Genomic DNA, 27,450 nt, shown 5'->3' with positions numbered 1-27,450 from the left:
GATGGCAACTTTGGGAATTATTAAAAATAGATTTCTTGCCGTTTATTTTAAATTTCTTGATCCCAAGTGTTTCTTCTATTCTTTGAAATATGACTAATTATTGTAATAAAATTTTCCCTATTAAAACAATAACTCGAAATTAGAGGGAGAGCAGATAAGTAAATTAATAACCATAATATATTATTCTGGTAGAGAGACCCATGCAGTGCAGCTGTCTGGGGCACCTATACTAGATTGTGAGGGGAGTAGTCAGGGAGACGGTGGTAACTGAGCTAAATCCAGAATCATGAGTAGCCAGACAAAATCACAGCTACTGGGAGGAGATAGATAGACAGACAGACAGACAGACAAAAGAAGGAAGGAGGAAAGAAAGGAAGGAAAGAAGGAGGGATGGCAGAAAGAGAAAAAGAAAGAAAATATGTGAATAAATATTTTCCATCAAGGGCAGTAAAAGAGGTTCGAGGTAGTTTGAGCATTTGGGGGTGTGTTTGGGGATGGTGATGATGAAGAGTGGAGGAGAGCAGAAAGATATGAGACTAGAGTGATAAGCAGAGGTGAAAAAGCCATGCTAAAACGCACAAGAGTTTGGTGGAATTATAGAAAGGTTATAAACTGGAGAGAGGAATCATCAGATTCGGGAAGATCATTCTAATAGACCTAAAGAATGGTTGAGTGAGCAAGACCAGAGGTAGAGAGACCTATGCAACAGAGACAGTTTTAGACCCATTAAGGAGATAAGAATATGGCTTGGTGATATGTGACTATGGAGGGAAAAGATAAGAATGGCTCTCAGGTTTGTAAATGACAGGACTTTAGTATGAGGAGATAGGAGTAGAGGATAGGGAAGAGGAGATAAATTTAGTTTTCAGCATACTGAGTCCATGAGGGTGTTAGAAATACATACAGATCTAGAGTCCAGGATGGAGGACAGAGCTGAAAATAAAACATTTGGAGTCACAGGATACAAGTGCAGTACACAGGGCCTCTTTAGAAGAGCAACAAGACCAGAAGAGAAGGGTTGCTGAAGATGACATCCTTGGGCACGCAGAAAAGTCTTCTCAGAAAAGACTAAGACACAGCTAGAGCAAACCAGAGGAAGCTGGTGCCCCAACACCCAGAGAAGACAGAATTTCACAGACAGTGGTGACAAATGCTGCCCACAGACTGAGTGACGTAAGGAGTAATTATGTGTCTGCCTCAGATGCAGCATTAAGGCAGTCATTGGTAGATCTGTGGGGAGCCTATTTCAGTGACTTGGTGGGGGCTAAAGCCATACTGCAGTGGGTTGATGACAGACTGGGAAGTGACAAGGCGGTGGAAGCAGTGTGGGGACACAGAGATGGAGGAAGAGAAGAATGTCAGTTGTCGGAGAATGTGGCACAATAGTTTTGTTACTGTTAGAATTATTTTGTTAAAACTGCGCCTAACAACAGTGTAAAGCAATTATATTCCAATAAAGAGTTTAAAAACAAACAAATAACTGTGCCTAGCACAAATCCTAGAATACAGTAGGCATTTAATATATCTTGAATTATCCAATTAAAAAGACTTGATAAGCTTTTTCCTCCATATTACCTCATGCATTTCTTCTTCATAAGTGTGTCCATATTGACAAAGATGTGCTTTCTACAAGAAACGTTAGAAAAGTCTCATGCTCAATTTTGCTTTATAAAAAATATTTGTTTCAAGATTAGATTAGCCCTCAAACCTTTTCTCACTGGTGCCTACCTAATCAATGAGTACACTGCACAATTTCACGTAAAGGGATGACTAAAGGTAATGACTTCCATTAACCAACTTTAGAAATAAAAAAAATCATGTATTTAATGTTTTACCATAATGATACTACATTATTTGGGGAGTTACTGATGTAACCATCCTTCCATTTCTCAACCTTTCTCTTAGTGAGTTCCTCAGTTTATGAAATTTGTGCTCCAGCATTAAACCTGAATCAGGGTTAAAGTTCCAAAGACTAGATTAGTCAAGCTATAAAGTAAATAGGAGAGGCAAATGAATGACTCTGAAACTTCAATTAATCACTGACACTAGAATCAAAAAGTAAAATTATCAGGTATCCAACGAAGGAAAGAGACATCTAGAAATTAGCTGCCTTTGCTTAGCTCTTTTTGTGGTAGTGTTATCAAAGCAGCATTTGAGGTTCACTCTTAGCACCAGGAATAAAGAGTTTTTGCCTTTTTCCTGCCTGTATTTGAAGGAATGATTGCGAAAATGCATGCAATTATCCACTTCTTGGTCTACTCTGCAGCTCGCTCTCGTTCAAAGCAGATTTTCACATAGCCAAGGGGCAGCCATCCCTTCAGCCAGCATCTAATTTGGAACAGATGGACTAAAAGTCACATTTCCCCGCTGAGCTGCCGTACAAGCAGGTAGCTTGGCCCCTGTTCCTGAGGTAAACAGGGTATAATCTGTCAATTAGGCAGCTGCCCGAGAAGTCATTATTTTAATCACTTATCTCTGGAAGCCTTTCCCTGCAGCCGCAGAAGCGCCAGCTCACGCGGTCAGGGCTCTGGGAACAGAACGTGCTGGCACCAGCCACGCTGCAGATGGAGGGGACTTGAGGGGACTCACCCAGGCTGGGCGGCGGTGAAAGCGCTTCTCTCTGCGAGCACGTTCCCACTTCCTCCTGCTGCCACCTGGCCCACGGTCATGTGCGCCCTCCTGGCGCCCGCCTCGGCTTCCCTCAGCGTGCGGGTGCTGTGGAAGGAGCTCTGGTGCCAGGACGCGCGCGCCCCGCGGCCCTGTGCGCCTGGAGGCACGGCCAACGGCCGGGCCTGCCCCGCCGCGGGGCCCGCGCTCACATAGTTCTCCTTCTCCAGGAGGTTGCCCAGGCTGTGGCTGGTCCCGGGCCTGGGGTACGTGAGCACCACTGGCTGGACCGCGTCGTGCACAGACCCGGCCTGGTAGCGCCGGTGGTAGGTGTCGTAGTGGCGCAGTCGGCCCGCCGCCCCGGAGTGGCTGAAGCCCACGATTTCGGAGCGGGCGTAGCGGGGCTGCACGAGGAGCGTGGACCTCCTGCTCTCCTGGAGCCGCGCGCTGAGCCCGGCCTGGCTTCTCTGGCTGTACTGGTGTTCGCTGTGTTCGTACTGAGCCCGCTCGGGGCTGCTGTCTGGGGAGATCTCGAGTCTCCGCAGAGGCTGCCTCAAGAACCTTTCTTCCACCGACTTCTGAGAGCTGTACTGCGCAGTGCCTCTCCCCCAGCGACCTTCATAGGTGGTGGCTGTGCCTGTCTGCACAAGACAGAAATAAAGTTCAAACGAGGCATGAATCAGTTTTCATCTTTGCTGAAGATGACCTATTCCAGGACTATTACACAAGGTGTTGGTTTCTCTGAATCACAAAGAGAAGTCAGCACCTTTCTGGATAAAATCTGTTTTTAATCAAGACTTGCTTGTCTAGTTATTTGCACCAGGATTTAACACTGATTTTTATAAAGTTTCCAGTTTTCTGTGGTATGCACACAAAACCAATCTTCTCATAATTCATTTAAGAAATGGTAATACTTGAGAATGGTAAACCTTAAAAAATAACATATAGGACTTCCCTGGTGGCGCAGTGGTTAAGAATCCACCTGCCAATGCAGGGGACACAGGTTCAATCCCTGGTCCTGGAAGATCCCACATGACATGGAGCAACTAAGCCTGTGCACCACAACACTAGAGCCCATGAGCCACAACTACTGAGCCCACATGCCACAACCACTGAGCCCACATGCCACAACTACTGAAGCCTGTGCACCTAGAGCCCATGCTGTGCAACAAGAGAAGCCCCTGCTCAGCACAACTAGAGAAAGCCTGCATGCAGCAACAAAAGACCGAATGCAGCCAATAAATAAATAAAGTAAATACATTTATATTAAAAAAATAACCTATATAAGTTTAAAAATGTTTCTTGGTAACCTGATAACTGGGGTTATATTCCTTGGCATCCTACCTTTAGCATGTCATAGGTTGTAGTAACAGGGGAACGCCCACCAGCAAAATCATTTTCAACCAAGTGTAGGTTGTAGACATATTCAGGAACACTGCTAGTTCGGTGAAGATTTCCTGTAATCAAGCATGTATTAAAATAACATAAGTGGGCCAATCAGTAAAGTAACATTAGTATATTTTACATTTAAGTAATTAAGGTCAATGACAAGTACTGGATTTATATTGATGTTTTTTAAGTGCTAGGTTAACATGACCCTTGGATATGGCAAATGATCACAGGTTATGACAACATTCCCACAAGCTTTTCAAAAATAAAAGTTGAATTAAAAATAAAAATATTTTTAAAAAAATGACAATGCTGAAGAATTTGGAAATCACTCAATTGGCTTAGGTGGTTTGTACCATGAAAGTTGAGTTTCTGTAAGTCAGAGGAATACCCAGGGCAGGAACTCTGAAGCTTCCCGAGAGAACATAGCTGAAGGCAATAAACATAGTGGGTCCACATGGTCAAAGAAAACAGGGGTCAGCTTGGAAAATGCCAGTCCTGGGCCCCAGGCATGTGGCAATACGAGAGTTAGGCCGGAGCAGGAATCAGCTTCAACACCACGAAGGAACTGTCCACTGAGTTCTTAGTTTGGGGTGTGACTGTCAGCCCGTGCCTGGAGGCTGCATAGGAGGCAGCCCTTCCTGCTCAGCACTGTGGGGCCTGCAGGGTCGCTCAACTGAGGCAAGTCTTAAAATGCTCCTCTTTGAGCTTAAAAAGTCTTTAAAAAAAAACCCAGGTTTTTATTTGTTCTTTTGCAATCTCCCACTGCCTTACAAAAAAAAAAAAAAAAAAAAAAAAAGCTAATCAAAATAATCAAAGATCTCTAAAACCTAGGTAATTTCTAGTTCCCTAATTTTAACCAAAATTACTGTCACGTAGCATTCTTTTAGAAATCAGAGGGAAAAAAAAACCCCTCAATTAACTCTTCCAGGCTTCAGAGACTTGTGAAAGATGTTGGGACTAGAACAACACAGGAACACCCTTTCCAATACAACTGGAACATAGCAATATACCTTTCAAATAAATTAGTCTAACTGACAACAGATTCACAAGTTATTCTGAGAGAGGGGGGAATGGAGAGTATTGCTAACAGAGAGCTAAAAAGTATGAATCCATCCCAAATTATGTTTGTATATGTATCTTCTTTCCTGGAGCCAAATAATCTGGCTGGTGAACAAGTTTCAGGCCTGGAGGGATCCTGGGGGAGGCAGCTGTAGGCTTGTAACTGTCACCCTAAAGACCAGGGGAGTTGAGCTAAGCCAGGCACCTCCTGATTCCAGGGGCCTGATTTCTTCTCAAGGGTTAGCAAAAGGTCAGGCAGTCCCTTAACTTTTAACTTCAATGACAGAGGATGCCCAGAACCTGGACACTGAATAAGGGAAATGAATCTTCCATATGACCCCAGAGCAAAAGCTGTGAGAGGCTTAAGTACTCAGCTCTCAGTGATGGCTTGAAGTTCCTGCTGAGGCTGCCCAGGTTGTCTGTAGTCCCCAACTCTGGCCCCACTGTTTCTTCTCTCACCCCCACCCCCACCCCAGGCTATCAGGGAGGCAGGGCTGCAAGGGTTCTGCTGGTGTGGCAAAGGAGGCTAAATATTTAACTTACATTCTTTAACTCACATTGTTGCTGGGGGTGGTAAGCGGTGTTAAGGCTTTTTAAAGCAACTTGGATGATGAACTCCTTACATTGCAATATTACTTTTCTTTAAGGAGCTCAAATTATTTTTCAATACTTTGTGATGCAGAGTTAGCTATTATCATATCCCTTTAAAAAGAGGGAAACAAATTACTTGCTTTAAATTGAGAAGAGATTTAAGATCAGGTTTGAACTCTGCGTTCATCCTTTCCACTGACCTCTACTATTTGACTGCATTGTGTCTCTTTTGAAATCGCCATTTATGAAGAGATTATTCTTATAGTTTTTTATGAGAACCAAAAACAATCATTCTCCTTCCTCTAGAACCTTTACCTGGGCAACTCCAAATACTATGTAAAAGTTTTTTATTTGCTGACATAAATCTTTATAAGGAACTTCTCCTTCAGTTTTCAGATGAATGAATTGAGACTGATTTACTGGTTCCCAAAATAACTACAAGGTAGTTGGTAACAGGGAACAAAATAAGATTAGATCTTTAAGCCACAGACTCTGTGTAAGAAAAGTTGTGACTCCTGATATTCAACCTGCAGGATGTCTCAATAGATGGTTTCTCTGGTTAAAAGGCTAATCTTAAACAATAAATAGTGCAGATTAATTTCCCTAGGCAGTCGTGTTTGAGATCAGTAAAGTGGATTAATGAATTAGCAGTTGTGTTCTAAGATTTTAAAGAAATTTTGAATTGGGTGGAATTAAAAAATAAATATTAATCAGGATGGAAACTAATCTCTTTAAGGCAAGTCATTATTTTCTGTTCAGTCAGAGAATAAAACATATAATAATGACTATTGAACATATAAAATAAAATAAAAGAAAATAACTCAGCAATACCCTTCTCCAAAAACATAAATAAGAAAGCAACGAAAACATATTACACATACAGGTACATACTGCTTTAAATAAATTCAACATAAAAATCCATACTTTCTAACATGCAAAATTAGGGCATGACTGTATTTCAAAAGACTTGTTTACATCACAAAAAGATGTAGGTATCTTCCCTAAACTGAAGAAATCTGTGGACTTGGTCTGGAGCCTCCAACTGTACTATTTTCTGTGTGTCTGGACATACCTAGATTTATTTCCTGTAATTCCACTTACTAACAGAGTTGCTGAGAGAGAGGTTTACCTGAGGTAGCATACATTCAAATGCTTTTAAAATTGTAAAGCAACATGCAAAAATGAGATATGGTTTTAAAAACAGAATTTGGGTCACAAAATTTGTTTTTCACATATTTTCATGAATTAATCTGTTGTAGAAATGTTAGGGGAAACACTGACTGAAACAGCCCGCCCTGGCCAGACAAAGACAGTAACAATTTGCATGAGTTATTTTACTACAGGATTCTGGTAAGGAACATGGAACTAACAAGCCACCACCAACCAGAAGGATACGGGAAAGGTCAAAAGGAGACGCCCGTTCACATGTCCTACCCACCTCCCAGAGCCCTCCTCGTTGGAATCCATCTCGGCTGAGAGATGCGTGCGCCACCAGAAAGAACCCTGAGTCAGAATGACTGGCCCCAGAGACAACCGGGAAACTAACCCCATCACCATAAAACCCGAGACTGTGAGCCACAGGGCAGAGCAGTCCTCGTGGGCTCCCTCACCCTCCAGCTCTCCCCCAGGTGCCCGTTCCTAATTAAGGCTCTTGCTTTGTCAGCACGTGTGTCTCCTCGGACAACTCATTTCAGAGTGTTAGACAAGAGCCCAGTCTCGGACCCTGGAGGGGTCCCCCTTCCTGCAACAGAAAGAGGGATAAACTAGTTTGCATGCTTTAATTTACTGTGTTGTATCTAAGAGTTTTTATCCTGGTATTGAATTTGGCCTTTTCTGGTTGTTTTTGATTGACTCAGCCCCTGAGGAAGATCACGATGACATTACTCTGGTTTTAAACCAGTCATTCATTTCACTTACACAAGGCATAATGTGCTTTTGCTGTTTCCTAAAGAAGACAATGATTTACAGGGACTCTTTCACATTATTGATAATATTGACTCAGATAACATGATCCAAACCTTCTCTCTTAAGAACACTGTGGACCTCTACGGAGCCCACTGTAAGGGAAATGAAGAAGGCAGTTACACAACTCCAACTTCCTCAAATAACAAGCAATTCAGGTCAAAGCAATTGTGGGGGCAGGGTGGGAGGGTGAGAGTGAGGTGGGTTGGTTTTGATGGTGGAAGGATTCCAAATTGCTCAGAAGGTTGCAGAGGTGTAGACCTCACAGGAAATGTAATTTTCTCTCCTTCCAATCTGAAAGTTAATCTGAATGATGTGATCCCTAAGCAGTTGTTGGTGGGAAAATATCCTGGTTTCTGGTCATCTACACAAGTATTGTCCAAAATAATGAAATATTGCTAGGGTTAAAAACAGAAAATTAATTTCCATTATCAGTTCTTTCTTTGTAGCTTCTGTGACCAGCTTTCTTACCTAATTGGTTAAATTTAATACATTTATGGAATCAAATTGAAAAGCCTCCATTGTGACTCCATTACCTGTATCTGGGCACATTTAAAAATATAGTTTCCCTTATGGTAAGTAGATGATAGAGAGTTGCTAAACAAACAAGACCTTTTAATAATCTGCTTATATTAGAAAGAAAAGAGTAGCATTCACATTCAGAAAAGCATCCTTTTTTTCAAACCGCTAGCACACTCTGAACACGGCTGAAAAACTGATTTGGTTCACACTGAGCTCTAAAAGGAGAATGTGTAGAGATGGAGGATTAAGAAATTCCCATGAAAACAGGTATGCATAGAAATCAGCATATGTTCACTACCAGGACTGATCTAAATGCTACAATTTATTGTGCTCACAGTCACAAGCAGTTGCCTTCACTGTGTGGATTCACAATGGTCTTTTTGATGGAAAGAGACTAGACTCTGGAAGTCTAAAAGCTTTCACCTTCTCGTATTTGGTCTTTTCACAGCAACCTGTGGGTAACAACAGCTCTTTCTCCACATCCCTTAAAAAGATTTAACTACAGGACCTCTTGAAACTTATCAGATGGAATTTGTATAGCAATTCACATTTAAATGGCTCCTTAAAATCATTTACTAACAAAAGTAGATACTTAAAAGAAAACACAAAATAAGTAAGGACCCATCAAGAACCACACATCAGGACTCCCGAGTTAGCGAAGAATGTTCCTTTGCCTGTGTGGGCATATAACACAGAATTCATTTTCCTGGACCTAACATTTAAAAAAAAATTATTTCTTTTATCTTGTTTTTACTTTCTAAAAAAAACGACGAGATATTCCTGCAAAGCACAATTCCACAGCCTTGTATACAACTCAGGTAAGCGCTTGCTCAGAATGGAAGACGAGTGAAATTTCTTGGTTTACTACAGTGAAGAATTGTTTTAAAGCAGACCAAAGCCTGATAATGTTTTGCATTATTGAAAAATTAACAAAAAGCGTGCAGTGCTATAAGTGACCAGTTAAGAAAGCTCACAAAATCAACCCTGAGGAACAACTCAGGTGTATTGAGTGTACAGTTGGAAGGTACTGGCTTTGAGTTCTTACAAAGTGCATTATGCCAGGAGTCAGTGTTGGTAGTACAGTGGTGAGCAGAGCTGGCTTCAAACGAAGTTGAATATGCCAGGGACAGACCAACAATCCTGGCAGAAAGGGCCACACACTCCATGTGCCACTGTGTCACTAGTCGACGGCTACAACTCACTAATAATATACTAACCAGTCACCAGAAGTCCTTATTTTTCAGGAGGCCCTTATATAGTTTATGACATCAGTTGATGACATTTTGGGGGTAATCCTCAAATTACTGCTCTAGATAACGACAAAACACATATTTAAAAGGTCCTTTTATACTGTAGGTGTCTATATCATGTATTTTGAGTAGCCAGAATATGTAATTATAAAATTTGTGATTATGAACTGGTAACTTAGCACACTGGTAAAGTACTAAGTTGACACATCCTGGAAGTTTCTAAATCTATGTGAATTCCTATAATTTATCACCTTACTTTGGCATTCCTGTCAATTCATTTGCTGAGATATCTTATAATAGTCACTTGTAAAACTTTAGAACCTCAATGACAAATAGCACATTATACTCACAATGATGCAATGAATAGTCAAAAACATGAATTTAAAGAACTTTTTGCTTTAAAAGACTCACTATAGGTTTTTGTAATGACTCAAGTCATGATATCTCCACTGCCTCTCACTGGCTGGTACTAACCTCTTCTCTCCCAAATGATTCAAAACTGCTGTCCCTTCTTTAAAGCCACCAAACCTGCCAAATGTATTTTCAGAAAACCCCTGCATTTTTCATGTTTCTCCCCTACTGAAAGTGATCAAATCTTTAACTTGAATCTTTATACTAGGAGACGGAGCAGGGATGAGGGAAGGCTGCCTATACATGGGCACAACTGAACTGAGTTTTGAGGGGTGTGTAAGAGTTAACCCAGCCAAGAGAAGGAAGGGAGGAGTGAGGGCAGTAGGGGTAGGGAAAGAAACAGAGCAGGATAAATGGCTGGTGTTTATTTGGTTTGGCGTGGGAGTAGTGGTGATACGACCAACTTTGAGGAGATGCAGGCACCAGGTCACAGAGAACTTGGAATGCCATGCTGAATAAGGATTTCACTCCTGTATAGAACAGCAAGAAACTGAAGGAATTTAAACCAGGAAATGATGCAGTGAGATTTTAGAAAGTTTACTATGGTAGGTGGAGAATGAACTGGAGACAGGCCAGATTAAAGCAGAAAGAGGTCTGATGTTCCAAGTGAATTTTTACCTTCTTGACATAAAGAATCACATTTTTACAACCACTTCTGGCACAGTCCTTCATCAGCACTTGACAAGTTAATGGTTGATTAGTCAATATCTCCTTGTGCATGAACAATGTCCTAGTTACACACATTCAGTTTGTACTGAATCCTTCAGGCCTACATCCATCCTCTAGATCACCAGTGGAGCCAAAATGTGAGGACGACAGTTGCATGTATGCTTTTGTCTTGGCATGGATGGAGGTGCTCAAATATTTCCTACTGTTTCTCTGTCATTCTGGGAACACAGAGAGGAAGAAAAAAATTTCCCCCCAAATGTAGGCAGACTGATTAGAAAAGTTGCCTGTGTTCGTTGTGGCAAGGTTGAGTCTACATCTGCATAATATATATTTACTGTCATTCTCTCATGTGTATGGCTTGTGTATTTATCTGTAATATTTTGGTATTCTATAATAAGTTCCTATGATATGTCAAGAAAAGTTTCCATTTATTTTTCTCCTTAAAAGAAAAAGATAATTGGTGCAATGGTTAAGAATCTGCCTGCCAATGCAGGGAACACGGGTTCAAGTGCTGGTCCGGGAAGATCCCACATGCTGTGGAGCAACTAAGCCTGTGTGCCACAACTACCGAGCCTGTGCTCTAGAGCCCGAGAGCCACAGCTACTGAAGCCCACGCGTCTAGAGCCTGTGCTCCACAAGAGAAGCCACCGCAACAGGAAGCCCGTGCACCACAACTAAGAGTAGCCCCCACTCACCGCAACTAGAGAAAGCCCGCATGCAGCACCGAAGACCCAACACTGACAATGAATACATAAATAAATATATTCATTTTTGTAAAAAGTTTAAAAAAAAAAGAAAAAGGTAATCAAGATACAATAACTCTGATGTGATGCTCCACACCCACATCCTGTGAGATTTAAGATTTGGTGGGGATAATTTATTAAACTTCTAACGAGCAGTATTTTCTTCTGGATATCAAGGAATTGCAGAATTTTGACTATGATGCCTTGGCCAATAAACATTGTTAAGCCTAAAGCTGATTATTCCAAGAACACAAATATGTGAATTCTTTTAATGGTGATGGCAAGCTGTGTTTTCAAATGCTCAAGGTTCTTTTTTCTAAACACGCATCTTCATTTAAGTCTACATATTGACTGGGCCCCCAGCTCATCTTTAAGCACTTTTCTTAAGAATAGAGCAACTGTTTTTATGTCCTAGATCCAAACACCATTAATGGCATAACACAAAAGACACACAATAGACTTTTCAATAATTCTATTATAAGAGGACCTGAAATTCTGCTTATTGTTCTTACCCTAGTAAGTCACAGAGTGAGATGGCTCACTCTAATACAAAGATTGTTTTCGACTAAGTGCGTCTGTTCCCGCTTGCAACACTCCTTCTACTGTCTACTTCCCCAGGAGTATGGTATTTATGTCTTCATACATGGATCCAACATTTACCTCAGAATTGTATAATCTAAAATTCTTTTTTTTTTCTGTTATGTTTTATTTACAGCTTACATTTCAGCTCTAGGAATACACAGAATACTGTCCAAATATTACTCAGCTTCATTCCTTATCTGTGGTAAAGTAATCTGCAGAAGACAAAGACCACATCTCTTTTACGTGGAGAGAAATGGAATCTCTCTCCCATTCTTGTTGTTCTTATACATCTCTCCACAGCATAATAGCTATTATTAAGAACTGCAGCCTAGCAAGGTCAGCCTGGTTAAAATAAACTTGTTTAAAAACTTTGTTAGTCACTGATATTTCTTGGATCTGTTTTTATTTCCCACATAAATAGCTAAGTGAAAATATATTGAAACATATTCTGAATATAACAATTAATGTACTTTTATCCAATCTAAAATTCTTGCGTGTCATCTGAGATACTACCAAATGATCTTATTACAAATATTAGTCGTCTGATATACAAATTACAGAGGTTTTAGCAACATATTTGATATTATATTTCATTATTATCATAGACAGGTTGGCAATAATATGCTTGTTCTCTCAGAAAGGAAAAAATAAAGCTTTTAATAATTTCTATTGCTCAGATCATAAATTCAATTTGTGTGCACAAATAATGTTAACTATTTGAAGATAAAATAAATATATAAAGCCTTATTTTAACACATAGGAAGAAAATTTAAAGCTGATATCCAAAACAATTAGGAGAATGAGCCAATGTGAACAACAAATACCTAGAATATCTAACTCAAGTGAGCTACCCTTGGTTCCCATAATTGGAACTTACTGACACAGGGCATAAGTAACATTAATGCAGTCTTTTAAAAAGCCTAAGTGAACAGTGGTTTTCTCTTAAGATAATTTCTTGCACCTTATCTGGGACACATAGAGCAATGTACTTTTATAATCAAACACTGTTTCACTTCCATTGATTCTGAAGCACTGCTACTCATGCCCTCGCTCAAGGCTTTATCCATAAAAGATATGTTTTCAGTATTTCTAGAGGCTGGGAGTTAATTTTTTTGTAATCAACCATGTTGTTAACATTCTATTTCCTTTGACTAATTATAATCAGAAGAATTTCTAGAAGAAGAGCACACTTTTTTTTTTACTCATTGCAACTGATCTGCTAGACACTGGGCTATATTAGGCAAAGAAGTACATTAAATCAGGTGGCACTACTGATACTTTACAATCACAGCAGCATGGCCATGTCCCTGCCACCCCATCATCTAACTTTTTTTCCTTTTCTCCTGATTTCTCCTACTTTCTAAAGGACTAGTCCCCTTGCTCCCAGAATTGCTTCATTCCTGGAATTCCTTTTTTGGCAACAAATAATTCACACAGGATTTAGAGGATGTCTAACACCCCCTCCCCCCACCTCAGTAATACCTACTAATTGCCTTTTTTGCTACCTTAGCCAATTTTCAGTCCTTTCTCCAAAATTCCTCTGATCAGAGATATTCAAAACATCTTGGCCAGGAAAACCATTTAAGTAAACAGTGTGCCTTTGTGGCTAATTTCCAAAGAAGCTGCAAATTTTACTAGGATATTGTTCATTGTGTTTTGTAAGTATTACATACAACAATTTAAAACATAACTTTCTTCCTTACCCAGGCACCCAAGGGGGAACTATTGTAATAAGTAAAGCACTAGTACTTTCACAGTAAATGTAATAAATAGGATATGGACACTTAAATTTCTTCCCTTTGCTAAAACTGTACTTGCAATTCTTAAACGTCTTCTATGCGACTTTCAGAAAAGAATTTTTTAAATTTCCTACAATACAGACTCATCTCACAATGCTGCAGTACACCTCTGGTTCACGTCCCACTGCTCAAGAGTTACAGCCAATTTAAAAATGTTCAACACAATTGAAAATAACAAAGGTTAGAGTAATTTACAATGAAAACCACTCACTTATATAAAGGCATTAGAGAGAGGTTGACAGGTTAAAGACCCCTGCAGGGTATTTATCAACAAATCAGTCACATTTATCTTATCTCTGTTTTCAGCAGATTATCTGCTGCCTCAATCTTACAGGTATGTCAACAATTCAGAATTCTCCAGGGCCCTGGAGCTAACAGCAGTTAACACCAGGGTCATTTCTTCCCGGAATTTATGTTGATACAGGACTCTTTCCAGACCAGCACCGTTTCAACAATCGCCTGTCTGTTTCAACTTTAGAGACAGGATAGTAATACGGAAATAATAAAAATAATATTCACAACTATAAGGAGCCCCTAAACCTTTTCAAGGAACTTTAATTAAACAACATACACAAACCACCCCGGTAATTGTTCCATGACGTGTTAATGCTGAATTCCTTTGAAGCTGATTTCCTCTTTGAGTCTCAGAAAGCTGAGGTTTAGAGTAAGTAGGTGTTGTTTGTTGCCTTATCTCTCTGCCTCACTTGCACTTAGGTGTAGGCTGCTGAGTGTATTTCAGCTTGCAGGGAAGCTCCTGTTGCAATAAAAATATTTCAAACACTTTGTTCCTTAGTTGGACTCAAGCAGCTGCCGGAAGCATTAGAGCAGAAGCACCAAGGCAGCATCCTTTGTTCTACCATATCAATTCCGTGAACTGTGTAATATTCCTGCTGTTCCTCCTAGAATGCTCTTCCCCCTGCATTTATTGAATGGTTGATGTCTGTCTGGTTGCTCTTCCTCACTAGTCATTCTCAGAGGGTAAGAAAGAATATTTCACGTGCATCCCTTGTATTCCCCTATGCAGAAGCAGCTAGTTTGGTTCCAGTTTAGCACTGGACCTGCACAGACTAAAAGGGGTGCAGTGACCCCACTGGTCAAAAATTGGCCTTAGTTGTCCTGGTGTCTTTAGTCAGACTCCTAGATGTAAATATAAGTTCTTTTTTTTCCCCATGTGCTGTGGTAGTTCTGTGTCACTGAGACCTCCCCACTCTCTCAGAACTATCTCAGTTGTTTTAAAAGAAAATGGGAAGGGGCCATAGAGAGGCTTAGGGTCTAATAAAAACTCCACTTTTGTATTAATTACCAAAAAGCTTAACAATATAACTGATGAGTGGTTGAAAAATTCAGGCTCGTGGGACTTCCCTGGTGGCACAGTGGTTAAGACTCTGCCTGCCAATACAGGGGACACAGGTTGGATTCCTGGTCCGGGAAGATCTCACATGCCGTGGAGCAACTAAGCCCGTGAGCCACAACTACTGAGCCTGCGCTTTAGAGCCCGCAAGCCACAACTAGTGAGCCCATGTGCCACAACTGCTGAAGCCCTCTCGCCTAGAGCCTGTGCTCCGCAACAAGAGAAGCCACCACAATGAGAAGCCCGTGCACTGCAACGAAGAGTAGCCCCCGCTCACTGCAACTAGAGAAAGCCCACACGCAGCAACAAAGACCCAACGTAGCCAAGAAACAAACAAAAAAAACCAAATAAACATGTACTCAGTGGTCAATATTTAATAAAATAAATTTTAAAAAAATTCAGGCTTCTGAGTCTAAATACTACCAGTTCTGCTACTTACTATCTGTGGGAAATTGAGTATTATGTGACTGCTTAGTTTCCTCATCTGTAAAATGGGAATTAAAGCACCCTACCTCACAAGCTTTTTTTTTCTTTTTCTTTTCCGGAAACATAAATAACATAATGAATGCAAACACATAGTCCAATTCTTGGCACATAGTAGGCACACAATTGCATCAACTAAACACCTTCACTTTACCTTTCAAGTATGTAAATATTGACTGCCCAATCCTTTAAAATTCTTTCACACAAATGGAAAACAATACAGCCCAACAGGATCTGCTGTTTTAAATTTCTGATCTGGTCTGCAAGCACTTTTTCCTAATGGGGTCTACATTTGCCATTTCTCGAGTTAACTTCCTAGAGAAACTGTTCAACATTGCAGAAAACAACTGATAGCCCAACTTAACTGTTTAATTTCTTTCCTCTTCTCTTTTCTACAATAACCCTAGAATACTTTTAAAATGAAAAAAACAACTAATAAGAATCACTGTGTGGCTCTGATCCTCTGACTTTCAGCAGGAGAGAAATATTTCACATTCTCTAATTTTCACAACTGGTTTGCCATCTTCTTCCCCTTCCACCTCCTTTGACTATCAATTACTAATGTAGTGTTCCTTTTTTCTTTTTCCCAACCCTGTTCACCTCCAAGTTTAATTTTTTGGCGATAACAGCGCTGTGCTCACGGCGGGCTCCTGCTAGCGCCGGCGGGACCAGCGAGGTGGGCGGGCTGCTGCTCGCGGGGCCAAAGTCCCCTTCTTTCTCCTCCTCCTCGTCACCCGCGGGGTGGGGTGATTGTTCCCCAGCCCAAAGCCTCCTACCTAATCTTTTCACTTCCTAGAGCAACCACTCGCTCCGTACCTTGGGTGGAGTGCCCCTAAGTCCCTGGGCGAGGCACCACAACCCCAATGGACAGATTAGAGGAGCGCCAGCACTTTCAGATTTTTTTTAAAAAAATATATTTATGGAGGGCATAGATCCTTTACAATTTTTAATAAAAGCTAGGAGCGCTTTCCCCCAGAAAAATGATCATAGCAAATTTCTGCACAAAACTTTAGTGTTTACAGACTCCCAGAGCCTCCAGACGAAGTCCCCTGGGGTGGGGGCGGGGGCCTAGGGGAGCAGGTTAAGGAAGGGGTGAAAACCTTGGACTGAATTCTTTGTATGTGTGTGTACACACACACACACACACACACACACACACACCCCAATACACGTAGATATGTATATGACAAACCTGAGTAAGAGGCTGTTTTTAAAGACAGTGCTTTCCCAAAGTAAGCTGGTCTGAGCCTGTAGGCGCAACAGGTCGTACAAAGGGCCGGCGACCAACAGGTGGGCAGAACACCAGGTCCCGCACCCTCAGGAAGAGGGGAGTCCAAGCACCTGGGCGCTGAGGGCGAGGGAGGGTAGAGAAGGGATGGGGGGGAGGGTAGAGAAGGGATGGGGGGCAGGGTGGGGGCGGCGCAGGGGGCAGCCGGCTCCACTCACCGTTGCCCACGAAACTGCGGCCCTTCCGGGCCAGGGTCTGCTGCACCTGCTCCTGGATCCGCAGGCTCTTGACCGCCTGGCCGCTGCTCCCCGCCAGCTTCAGCTTGGCCTCGGAGGGCAAGGCCAGGCTGGAGCTGTCCAGCTGCCCCAGAATCTGCTGGCCCAGCACGGTCCGGATGTAGCCGCAGTCCGCCGAGGAGCCGGGCGCTGCCATGGGGCCGGAGCTGGCGACCGCGCCGCGCGCCTGCCGCGAGACCTGCGGGCGAAGCTGCAGCCGAGCCCCAGGCCCCGGTGCGAGCCCCGCCCCGCCGCCGCGGCCCCGCCCTGGGCCCGCCCCCGCGCCGCTGAGAGGCGGGAGCCGGGGGAGAGGCGCCTCTCCCGGGAGAGGGGGCGCGGCTCTGGAGCTTCACGCGCCCCGCCGGGCAGCCGCGCAGGGCTGGCCGCGGGCGCCGACACCTGGCGGGCTGGGCTGCGCTCGGGGAAGCGGGAGAGGGGCGCGGTCCGCCGCGGGGCGCGCCCTGTTGGTCTCAGCTTGGATCCTGCGGGCTGGGGCCGCGCTGCGCTCTCCTGGCCTCCGCCCAGCCTTCAAAAAGGATGTGATTTCCTCTTGACTGCCCGGGGGCAGATTTCCAGGCAGAGGGGCCCTGGAGAGTCACTTCTATTCTGGGGCTGGGGTTGCCTCTGGGATCCTCGGGTGGGTTGTCAGGCTCTGTCAGACTCTTCCAAACATTCCGTGGATCCGAGGTGAGAAGGGCTATGAGGTCCGGAGGAAAAGGCAGTAGGAGAGAAATGTGCCAAGAAGATGCCTTGTGTAAAATAAAAGACTTTTTAAAATAGTTTTTTCTTTCCTTTCTTCTCTTTAGTGCAGTTTCAGGGACTGTGTGCTTTTTGCACAGATGCAGTCCCGGAGACATATGTTCTTCTCACTGCGAGTTTCTGTTTTCTCTTGCACATACACACGTTGTACCCAGTACACTCTTGCTCACCCACTCCTCTCTAACAAACACACACCCACACAGAGAAACTCCAATAAGAGAGCACACTTTCAATAGGTGGTACTCTTTAACTGCCTTGCTGATGTTGATTAAGCCCTCTTTTGATAGGCTCTTTGTAGGGGTCCCTGGAAAGCCTCTGACTTCCAGGCTTGTTGTTAGGGAGTCCAAGCTCGCTCTGCTCAGGTCAGGACAGGCCAATAAATCAGGAGAGAAGGCCCTGAAGCAAGGAATAGCAACTTTATTCCGAAAGCTAGCAGACGGAGAAGATGGCAGACTAGGGTCTCAAAAGACCATCTTATCCGGGGTCGGGATACCAGTTTCTTTTATAGAACAGAGAGGGGGAGGAGGTGAGGAAGTAAAGTAAAAAGGCCATAAGTCTTGCAAACATCTCCTGCAATGGTTAACCTCTGAAGGAGATGCGTTAATTTCTTCTTTTTTTTGCAGCTGTTCACAGGTGCACAGGGTCAGGCTGTTTCCCTCAACAAAGGCACTTTGGTTTAACATTCAGGCAGAAGAGCAGGGTTCTGGAGGCAGGCCATTATGTATACACAGTATCCTTTTAATGAACAATAACAACTGGCAAGCAAAGGCTAAAGTAAAAGAAACAGATCCACATGGAGCCAGATTTTGTTCTTCCCTGTAACAGTATCTTCCACAATTTATATTTACTCTGCTATTAGTTATATTTCACACTTAGTCAGTTACTGAGACCTTGAGAGTTAAACTCAACAGAAAGAGTCCTTGACCTGAAAGTTTACAACCTAAACCACTGGTCCTGCTTTCCCTCTTTGGACTTGAGAGGCAGAAACAAAAACATCCATGCCCAGTATTAAGATAATCTTCCCTTTGATTGCTTGGGATTGTATGTTCACTTTTCCCTGGAATCGAGTTTATTGTGTAGCAGGGAAGAGCTAAATTGGACTCCATGTTGGATCTGTTTCTTTGACTTTAACCTTTGCTTTTCAGTTACTTTTGTTATGATAATCATACACAATGACCTGCCTCAGGGAACCGTGCCCACCTGTGAATGGCTGCAGAAAAGAAGAAATTAACACATCCCCTCCCTGAGGTTAGTCATTCCAGGAGATGTTTTGCAAGAGTGATAGCTCTTTTACTTTACTTCCCCGCAGCCTCTCCCTCTCTGATTCTATAAAAGAAACTGGTATCCAGACCCTGGTAAGGTGGTTTTTTTGGAGACACTAGTCTGCCATCTTCTCGGTCTGCTGGCTTTCTGAATAAAGTCATATTCCTTGCCTCAATACCTCATCTCTGATTCATTGATCTGTTGTGCAGTGAGCAGAGTGATCTTGGACTTGGTAACAATTACAGAACCCCACTTATTCAGGTTTGTAGTGGCTGGAGAACACAGCTTCCCCGTCCCCATTTTCCAAAGGCATACCTTTCTATCACTACACACACACTTAATGCCCAGGTATTAGGCCTTCCAGGGGGTGAAGAGGAATTCAAGGGGCCCAAAGCCTGGACAACTTGAGTGGTGATAGCTCTGTCACTGTTTCTCAGCTGGCTGCATGGCTTAAGTGAAGCCATGTGGATGGTGGGTCTTGGGCGCAATTCCTCCTATCCCTGTAGGACCAGTCTTGAGGTAGATCATACCTTGTAAAGAACTCAATTATATAGCCAGATGTAAACATCCAAACCCAGTGCTGAGATTCAACTGAAAAGAGAGGGGTGAATTGAAGGGAAAGTGACGATAAAGACTTCCAACATCAAACTCCATCCCTGTCCCCTTCTTCTTCCTCTCGCCCCTCCCTACTTGTAGCCTCCTCTGGTGGCTTTGTAAATGCTGCTTCGAAAGACAAACTCATTACCTGCCTCACAGGGGCAGCTGAGTCAGTCCTTGTTTTTTGTGCCTGGAGAGACAAAACTTACAGCGTAGCTCTGCCTCTATCTAGATCCCTCACCCGGGTGGTAGAAAGGAATGTTTCCCATTTATTTATTTGATTGAGCCAAACTTCATTTGCTTTTTTCCTCTCAAATCGATTTTTTTTTCAAGTGTGATGTTGTAACTGACTAGCCTAATATTGTAACAAGGAGGAACCAATTTTGACCCCATGTTGGATCTGTTTCTTTGACTTCAACCTTTGCTTTTCACTGCTTTTGTTGTTCTAATCATAGCTCTGCCTGAATGGTAAACTAAAGTGCCTCTGTTCAGCTCACAGGCAGACAATCTACCCTGCCCACCTGTGAAGGGCTGCAGAAAAGAAGACATTAACACATCCCCTCCTATTTTGCAAGATAAATGACCTTTTTGCTTTCCTTCCTCACCTCCTCTCCCTCTCTCTTCTATGGAAAAAACTGGCATCCAGACCCTTATAAGATGGTTTTTTTTTGAGACACCAGTCTGCATCTTCTCGATCTGCCAGTTTTCCGAATAAAGTCGTATTCCTTGCCTCAACACCTCGTCTCCCTAATTACTGGCCTGTTGTGCAGAGAGCAGAGGGAGCTTGGACTTGGTATATATGCTATTGAGCACCTAGAAATCTTGGTATTGAGGAGCTGGGTGATTTGATAGGATGGTTAAAGCACAGCTTGTGAACGAGGCAGATGTAGGTTCAATCAGCTTGCCTTTGTGTACAGTGTGGTGTTAAGCAAGTTTCTTTACATTTTTAAGCCTCAATCCTCTTACCTTTAAAATGGGAGTAATAAAATACCTACCATGAAGTGCTGCTGTGAGCATTAAATAAGTGGGTCATAAGAAAAATCCAATGAATAATTGTTCAATACTCTTTAATAAACATCCCCCTGAGATCCACTTTTGAAATTTCTCACTTCCTTCAGGTCTTTGTACATACGTCAACTTATCATTTGGATGAAATGCTTTCTCTCTCTCTCTCTCTCTCTCTCACACACACACAGAGTCACTCACTATCTCCCTTTTCTGCTTCATTTTTCTTCATAGCACTTACTTTTATACACATGCTTTATATTTAATGTATTTAATTGCTGATTTTTTCCCTACTGGAATGTAAACTCCATGAAAGCAGGGACTTTGTTTTGCTCTCAGCTGTCTCAGGACCTAGAGTAATGCACGTAGTAGATAATAGAGATATGTTGAATGAACAAATGAATCATGTATAAAAGCACTTAGTATATCACATGATAGATAATGAGTGCTCAACAACTGTTAGTCAGTATTCTAGGTATTCTACTAGTTAGCTATGTAATAGTCCCTGTAAATAAAATACAAACTAAACTGAGGTAATTTTTGAATACTTTCAGAATTCAATGATTCATTAGAATAATCCCTTTGAAAGTAAGATAAACATATAAATTAATTAAAAGAATACCTTTGGACGTGAGAATCCTGTTGCAATAGCAGTGGTTAATTACAGGGTAAGGAATGCAGACTCTGGCATTGTGCCCCCAAATGTAGTCTAGATGTGCTTCAATTCCAGCAGAGTGCAGGCCCTGTCATGTTCTTTGCATTTCCTGGGAAAGCTGCCTAGTCAACTTCCTAAATTGTGAGCAATCCGTGTGAGATAACTGCTCAACATAGTTTCTAGCCAACAAATGGAAGCATGGAAATTCAATGCTATGAATACTTTTGTGGTGTTTGGCTGCTCTACAGTCTGCTACTTTTTAGTATTTAGGTTCAGTTTTGAAAACTCTTCCATCTCTTTTGTTTTTCATTTACCAACAGAATCTGATAAAAGGAAAAAAAAGTAAAATCACAGGAAGATTGAAGTGGGGTATAAATAACAGATAACAATTATGAGGCTACAGTTTCTCCTGCTGGAAACCTACAACATGGATTCAAAAAGTCTTGAGTTTTAAACTTGCATTTTTATCTGATTTACACACTATAGCCTTAAAACACTAATCTTTTATTATTTTCAAACCCATAGTTAGGGCTTCCTCAGCATAATCTTTACTTTCTTTAACCATATATAAATTCCAGTATGCAAAAATCCAGGAAATTACTGAAAGACTAAATGTAGTATAAGTTTTAGAGCAGAAATAATATATTTTTTTATTTTTTTAATTTTTTGGGGGGTACACCAAGTTCAATCATCTGTTTTTATACACATATCCCCGTATTCCCTCCCTTCCTTGACTCCCCCCCCTTGAGTCCCCCCCACCCTCCCCACCCCAGTCCTCTAAGGCATCTTCCATCCTTGAGTTGGACTCCCTTTGTTATACAACTTCCCACTGACTATCTATTTTACAGTTGGTAGTATATATATGTCTGTGCTACTCTCTCGCTTCGTCTCAGTTTCCCCTTCACCCCCCGCCCCCTCCCATACCTCGAGTTCTCCAGTCCATTCTCTGTATCTGCATCCTTGTTCTTGTCACTGAGTTCATCAGTACCATTTTCAGAAATAATATTTTAGTAGAGAACATTAAAGAATATTAATGGCATCTTTAAAATTCTTTGGTTCAGATTTAAAAAATAAACTCTAACACATTTTCATGAGTATCTTCCCTTGCGAAATATTTTCCTGTTACTATTTGTAGGCTACTAATATCTATTGCTTTCATCTATTTCCCAGGAATTCCCTGGTGGTCCAGTAGTTAGGACTTGGTACTTTCACTGCTGTGGGCCCAGGTTTGATTCCTGGTCAGGCAACTAAGATCCCTTTAAGCCACGCACTATGGCAAAATAAGTAAATAAATAAATAAATAAAGTGTATTTCCTAAATTAGTGTAAGAGACCTGGCATATAGAAAATATTTATTTATTTATTGGCTGTGTTGGGTCTTCATTGCTGCACATGGGCTTTCTCTAGTTGCAATGAGCGGGGGCTACTCTTCATTGTGGTGCACGAGCTTCTCATTGTGGTGGCTTCTCTTGTTGCCAAGCACAGGCTCTAGGCACACGGACTTCAGTAGTTGTTGCACATGGGCACAGTAGTTGTGGCTCTCGGGCTTAGTTGCTCTGCGGCATGTGGTATCTTCCTGGACAGGGGCTCAAACCCGTGTCCCCTGCATTGGCAGGCGGATTCTAAACCACTGCACCACCAGGGAATTCCTAGGTTTCAACATATGAATTTTAGGGGCACACAAACATTCAGACCACAGCAATTCTGTTCTGTTCTCTTTTAATAGGTTTGAAGCATGGACCCCAATTAAAAAATTGTCCAGGTGAGGTTGAGCGATGGGGTAGTACCCTTTTTTATTTCTTGATGAAATACACTTGTGCCTTAATTCTTTCCTTTTCCTGGATGATGCTTTCCCCACATCTTCATGGGATTGACTTCTTCTTGTCATTCAGACTTGTTTAAATATTTCCTTCCCAGAAAGAATTTTCCTGGCCAACCAGTCTGAAGTCCCTATCCTATTACTCTTTGCAAAGCACTTACAGGACCTGATAGTTTTCTTATTTACAGAAGTATATTTGTTCCTATGTGTTATCTCCCTACTAGAACGTAAAATTCACAGAAGCAGAAAGGTTTTCTTGTTCACCAATTCATCTGTAATTCTTAGAATCCAACATATAGTAAGTTCATGGGATTTGTTAAATGAATGCATAGTAGAAATACATTTTAATTTTCCCTCTTCTTTAATAGAGTTTAAGTGTGGGGACAAATCTTTTTGCATATTTCTGAAAAAAAAAAAAAGGTTTATAATGGAAGATGGGATTCTAGACTTATTTATTGATATGTATTTTATTTCACCGGATTGATCTAAACTGGTTAGAATTTAGAACATGTCCAGGTCTGCTCTTTTTAAGCTCTAAGTGTTATATCTTAGGTAGCAGGGAACCGTTTGAAGAGGTATTCTGGCCATAGAACCAAAGTCAAATAGGAATCCTAGTGATTGCCCTGTGAGACAGAAGAAGGGGTAAGAAAGTAGTCCCTCTGAAGTTGTGACTGTGGCAATGGCTTCTGATAAAATGATTCAGAATGATTTGCTGGGTATTTTGATTGACCCTGCTAATATTTCAATGTTATAGATTTCAGCAAAAATATCAGCCTTTGGGCCATAAATAACAAGGCAATAGTTGACTCAAATCAAATTTCAAAAATGTTATCAGGAAAGCACTTAAGTGAGGAAATGACCCCACTAGCAATTGGTTGCATAAGGGAACAAGATGGCATTAATTTCCTGGCTTTCTAAGATCTTTTTCATCAGCCTCACCATATCAGGTTGACTTTATCTCGCAGTATGGAACTCTCCACTGGAAACACTCTGAAGCAGCCAGGCTCAAATTCTTATCACACCCTAAAACTTGTTGGTGTTCATTTCCTCTTATTTTCAGTGGCTGCCTAGTTTATTTCTGCCCATCTTTTAAGTACCAATTCCTGCTTCCTCTCCTTAGCAAGGTTGCTTTCATTTGCCCTCATGGGTTTCCTCTTGCTCCCCTGCCCCCAGATCATTTGTTTTCACTCCTGAGAATTAAATGAGATGGCATTTTTAAGAGCACAGACTTGTTCCTGAATAAAGATGACTGTTTTATGTTGGTTTGCATATATAATATACTTAAGACAAAAATTAGGGGATTAAAAAAATAAGTAGTAAATGTATGATATATAAAGAAATATGCATAATAATTCAGAACTTAGCCTCTGAAATTAGGTAAACCTGGATTATTTTTCATACTCTGATGCTTGATACTTATTTAACCTTGGTCAGATTCTTAGTCTTCTCTCAGCCTTAGTTTCTGCCTTGAAGGTAGGGGGAATAAACACTGCCACATTTAATAGGGCTAATGTGACAAGTGAAATAACAGATATAAAAATTCTTTATGAATCATAAAACATTATGTGAATGTTAAATATTATCTTGCATATTTTAGAATGTTTAATATGTGCCATCAAAGTAACAGATTGTTTTAAAGCTAGCAATATGCAAGACAGTAGCTGGGAACTTGGTATCCAAAAGAATAAGGCACATTCTTATGCTGGAGGACTTTCCATCGCAGATAGGAAGATAAAACAAAAATATGGCAAAATTTAAATAACAATAGCATGTCAAAACTTATTCAAAGCAACAATAAAGGAGGTGTACAGCATGACGTGCCTAATAAATCGGAAAGATGAACAGTATTCCTGAAGTCCCAAGACTAAGAGATTGCTTTCCACTTGCTGCAACCAGGAAGAATATTTGTAGAGACTGTGATTGGGTACTAATTGAGCCACATCTTGAGGGTGGGTAGGATTTGATTGGGTGGAAAGTGGGCAGATGGTATAAGAAGGTGGGTAGCAGACGTTTGGAGGTGGGAAATTGTGATAGCTGGAAGGCTGACTAGGAAAGTATTCTGACCCAGAGTAACTTCAGCTCATGTCCCCAGATCCAGTTGAGCATTCTAATCAAAGAGGCAACTTTAAAAATGATACAGATTCCAATTAAAATTTAACCTTTTAGGATACCAGTTAAATCAGAATCTCTGAGGGGTGGCATCTGGAATCTGTAGCCTGAAAAACCTTTCAAGGTGCTTCCGATGAACAGCTAGGTTTGGGAACCACAGGTAAGGAGGATTAGTGAACCATAAAGCCAGAAATTTAATTGAGGTCCAAATTCCAAAGGTCTTGAATATCAAGAGTTCGTTTTGTCCTTTATACAATAGCACTTCTCAAATTTAATAATGTATGGATATTTTTGAAAGGGAAAAATATCTCTAAGGACTTTACGATAGAACTGCAAGAGTCAGAGAGAATCATAGAAAATTGTGGAGAATCATAGAAAACTGCCACCAACTTGTAAGAGGTGGATTGACAAAATATAACTACTCAGATTTGGGTAATTGACAGGTATTTTCTTTTTTTCTTTTTTTTTAAAGTTTTTAAAAAAATATTTATTTATTTATTGGCTACATTGTCTTTGTTGCTGCGCATGGGCTTTCTCTAGTTGCGGCGAGTGGGGACTACTCGTTGTGGTGCACTTAGTGTGGTGGCTTCTCTTATTGTGGAGCAGGGGCTCTAGGCTTGCGGGCTTCAGTAGTTGTGGCACGTGGGCTCAATAGTTGTGGCTCAAGGGCTCTAGAGTGCAGGCTCAGTGGTTGTGGTGCATGGGCTTAGCTGCTCCGTGGGATGTGGGATCTTCCTGGACCAGGGATGGAACCCGTGTCCCCTGCATTGGCAGGTGGATTCTTAACCACTGCGCCACCTGCGAAGACCTTGGCAGGTATTATCTTGAAAATAAATGGGTTAAGTCTGCCAATTCAAGGACACCAAATACAAGTATTTGTTGCAAATGTCAAGATTCAAGCTTTTGAGTAAAACTTAGAATTTTGGAAAACATGTGTCTGCCACCAGTGTGACCTTGAAAGCTTCCCATATTTTTCTAATGAGATTTATGGTGATATTAACAAATAATACTTTTTGCTATTGTGTAATATGATGTATCAACATTTTGAGGGAAAACATAACTCAGTAAACTAACATTTAAAATGTTAAAATCAAGCATGGATGAAAGAGCTATTCAGAGTGCTTAAATAGACAAATGGATTTCAATGTAACCCACTAGCAAAAATCATTAATATAGTTTCAGATTCCACATCACAACTAACCTTTAAGATTCTGCCATTTGTTACATTTTCATGTAGTATCAAAGAAAATGACTATCAATATCTGAAAAATCTATTAAACTACACCACCCCTTTTCTTTTTTTTTTTTATAAATTTATTTATCTATTTTATTGGCTGTGTTAGGTCTTTTTTGCTGTACGTGGGCTTTCTTTTTAGTTGCCGTGAGTGGGGGCTACTCTTTGTTGTGGTGCATGGGCTCCTCATTGCCATGGCTTCTCTTGTTGCAGAGCATGGGCTCTAGGCGCGTGGGCTTCAGTAGTTGCAGCACATGGGCTCAATAGTTGTGGCTCACGGACTCTAAAGCACAGATTCAGTAGTTGTGGCGCACGGACTTAGTTGCTCCGTGGCATGTGGGATCTTCCTGGAGCAGGGATTGAGCCCATGTCCCCTGCATTGGCAGGCGGATTCTCAACCACTGCACCACCTAGGAAGCCCACAACCCTTTTCAACTACATATTGTGTGCAGCTAGATTTTCTTCTTTTAGTTCAATAAAACAACTTATCACAACAGGTTGAATGTAGAAGCAGATATAAGAATCCAGCTGTCTTATATCAGCTGCGATTATAAAAAAATTCCACTCGTCACTAAATATTTTCATTTTGGAAAATACAGTTATCTTTCTAAGTCATGTGTTATTTATGTAATATGTAATGGCTCCATTATTTTAAAAAATTCTGTTTTAATTTCTAATACAATAAATATTGATAGACATGGCCAACACAATCAAAAGCTCTTTGAGTTCTTTAAAAATGTTTGAGAATGTAAAGAGTTATGGAGACCAAAAATTTTGAGAACTGCTGGTTTAATTGAAGTTGTCACACCAATTCCTATAGTTTTCTATCTTAATGGAGGCCAATGGCAGGAGAAGAGATGTGGTACAAGAAGTATTACAACAACACCTCAAAAAGTTAAACATAAAATTACCATATGATCTAGCAATTCCACTCCTAGCTACACCAAAAAGAATTTAATACTCAAACACATGTATATACATGTTCATTGCAGAGCAGCGCTATTCAAATTAGCCAAAAGGCAGAAACCCCAAATGACGAATGGATAAACTAATTGTGTTATAGACATACAATGAAATGTTATTCAG

General features: G+C 41.4%; 1 protein-coding gene across 1 annotated transcript in view; it reads right to left on the bottom strand.

Annotated features, from left to right (window-relative positions):
- The window catches only part of PKP2 (plakophilin 2), an 89,538-nt gene extending 72,375 nt beyond the window's left edge, over positions 1-17,163 (bottom strand). The window contains exons 1-3 of the mRNA XM_057703758.1: positions 16,868-17,163; positions 3,952-4,064; positions 2,590-3,248 (exon numbers count right to left, since the gene is read on the bottom strand). Coding sequence (XP_057559741.1) covers positions 2,590-3,248; positions 3,952-4,064; positions 16,868-17,081 — 986 coding nt within the window. The 5' untranslated portion in view covers positions 17,082-17,163. The remainder of the gene's footprint in view (positions 1-2,589; positions 3,249-3,951; positions 4,065-16,867) is intronic.
- Positions 17,164-27,450: the final 10,287 nt, after the last annotated feature.

This window comes from Hippopotamus amphibius, chromosome 12, assembly GCF_030028045.1.
Source record: "Hippopotamus amphibius kiboko isolate mHipAmp2 chromosome 12, mHipAmp2.hap2, whole genome shotgun sequence".
In the NCBI taxonomy this organism is placed as follows: Eukaryota; Metazoa; Chordata; class Mammalia; order Artiodactyla; family Hippopotamidae; genus Hippopotamus; species Hippopotamus amphibius.
This window is presented reverse-complemented; position numbering and strand designations above follow the sequence as displayed.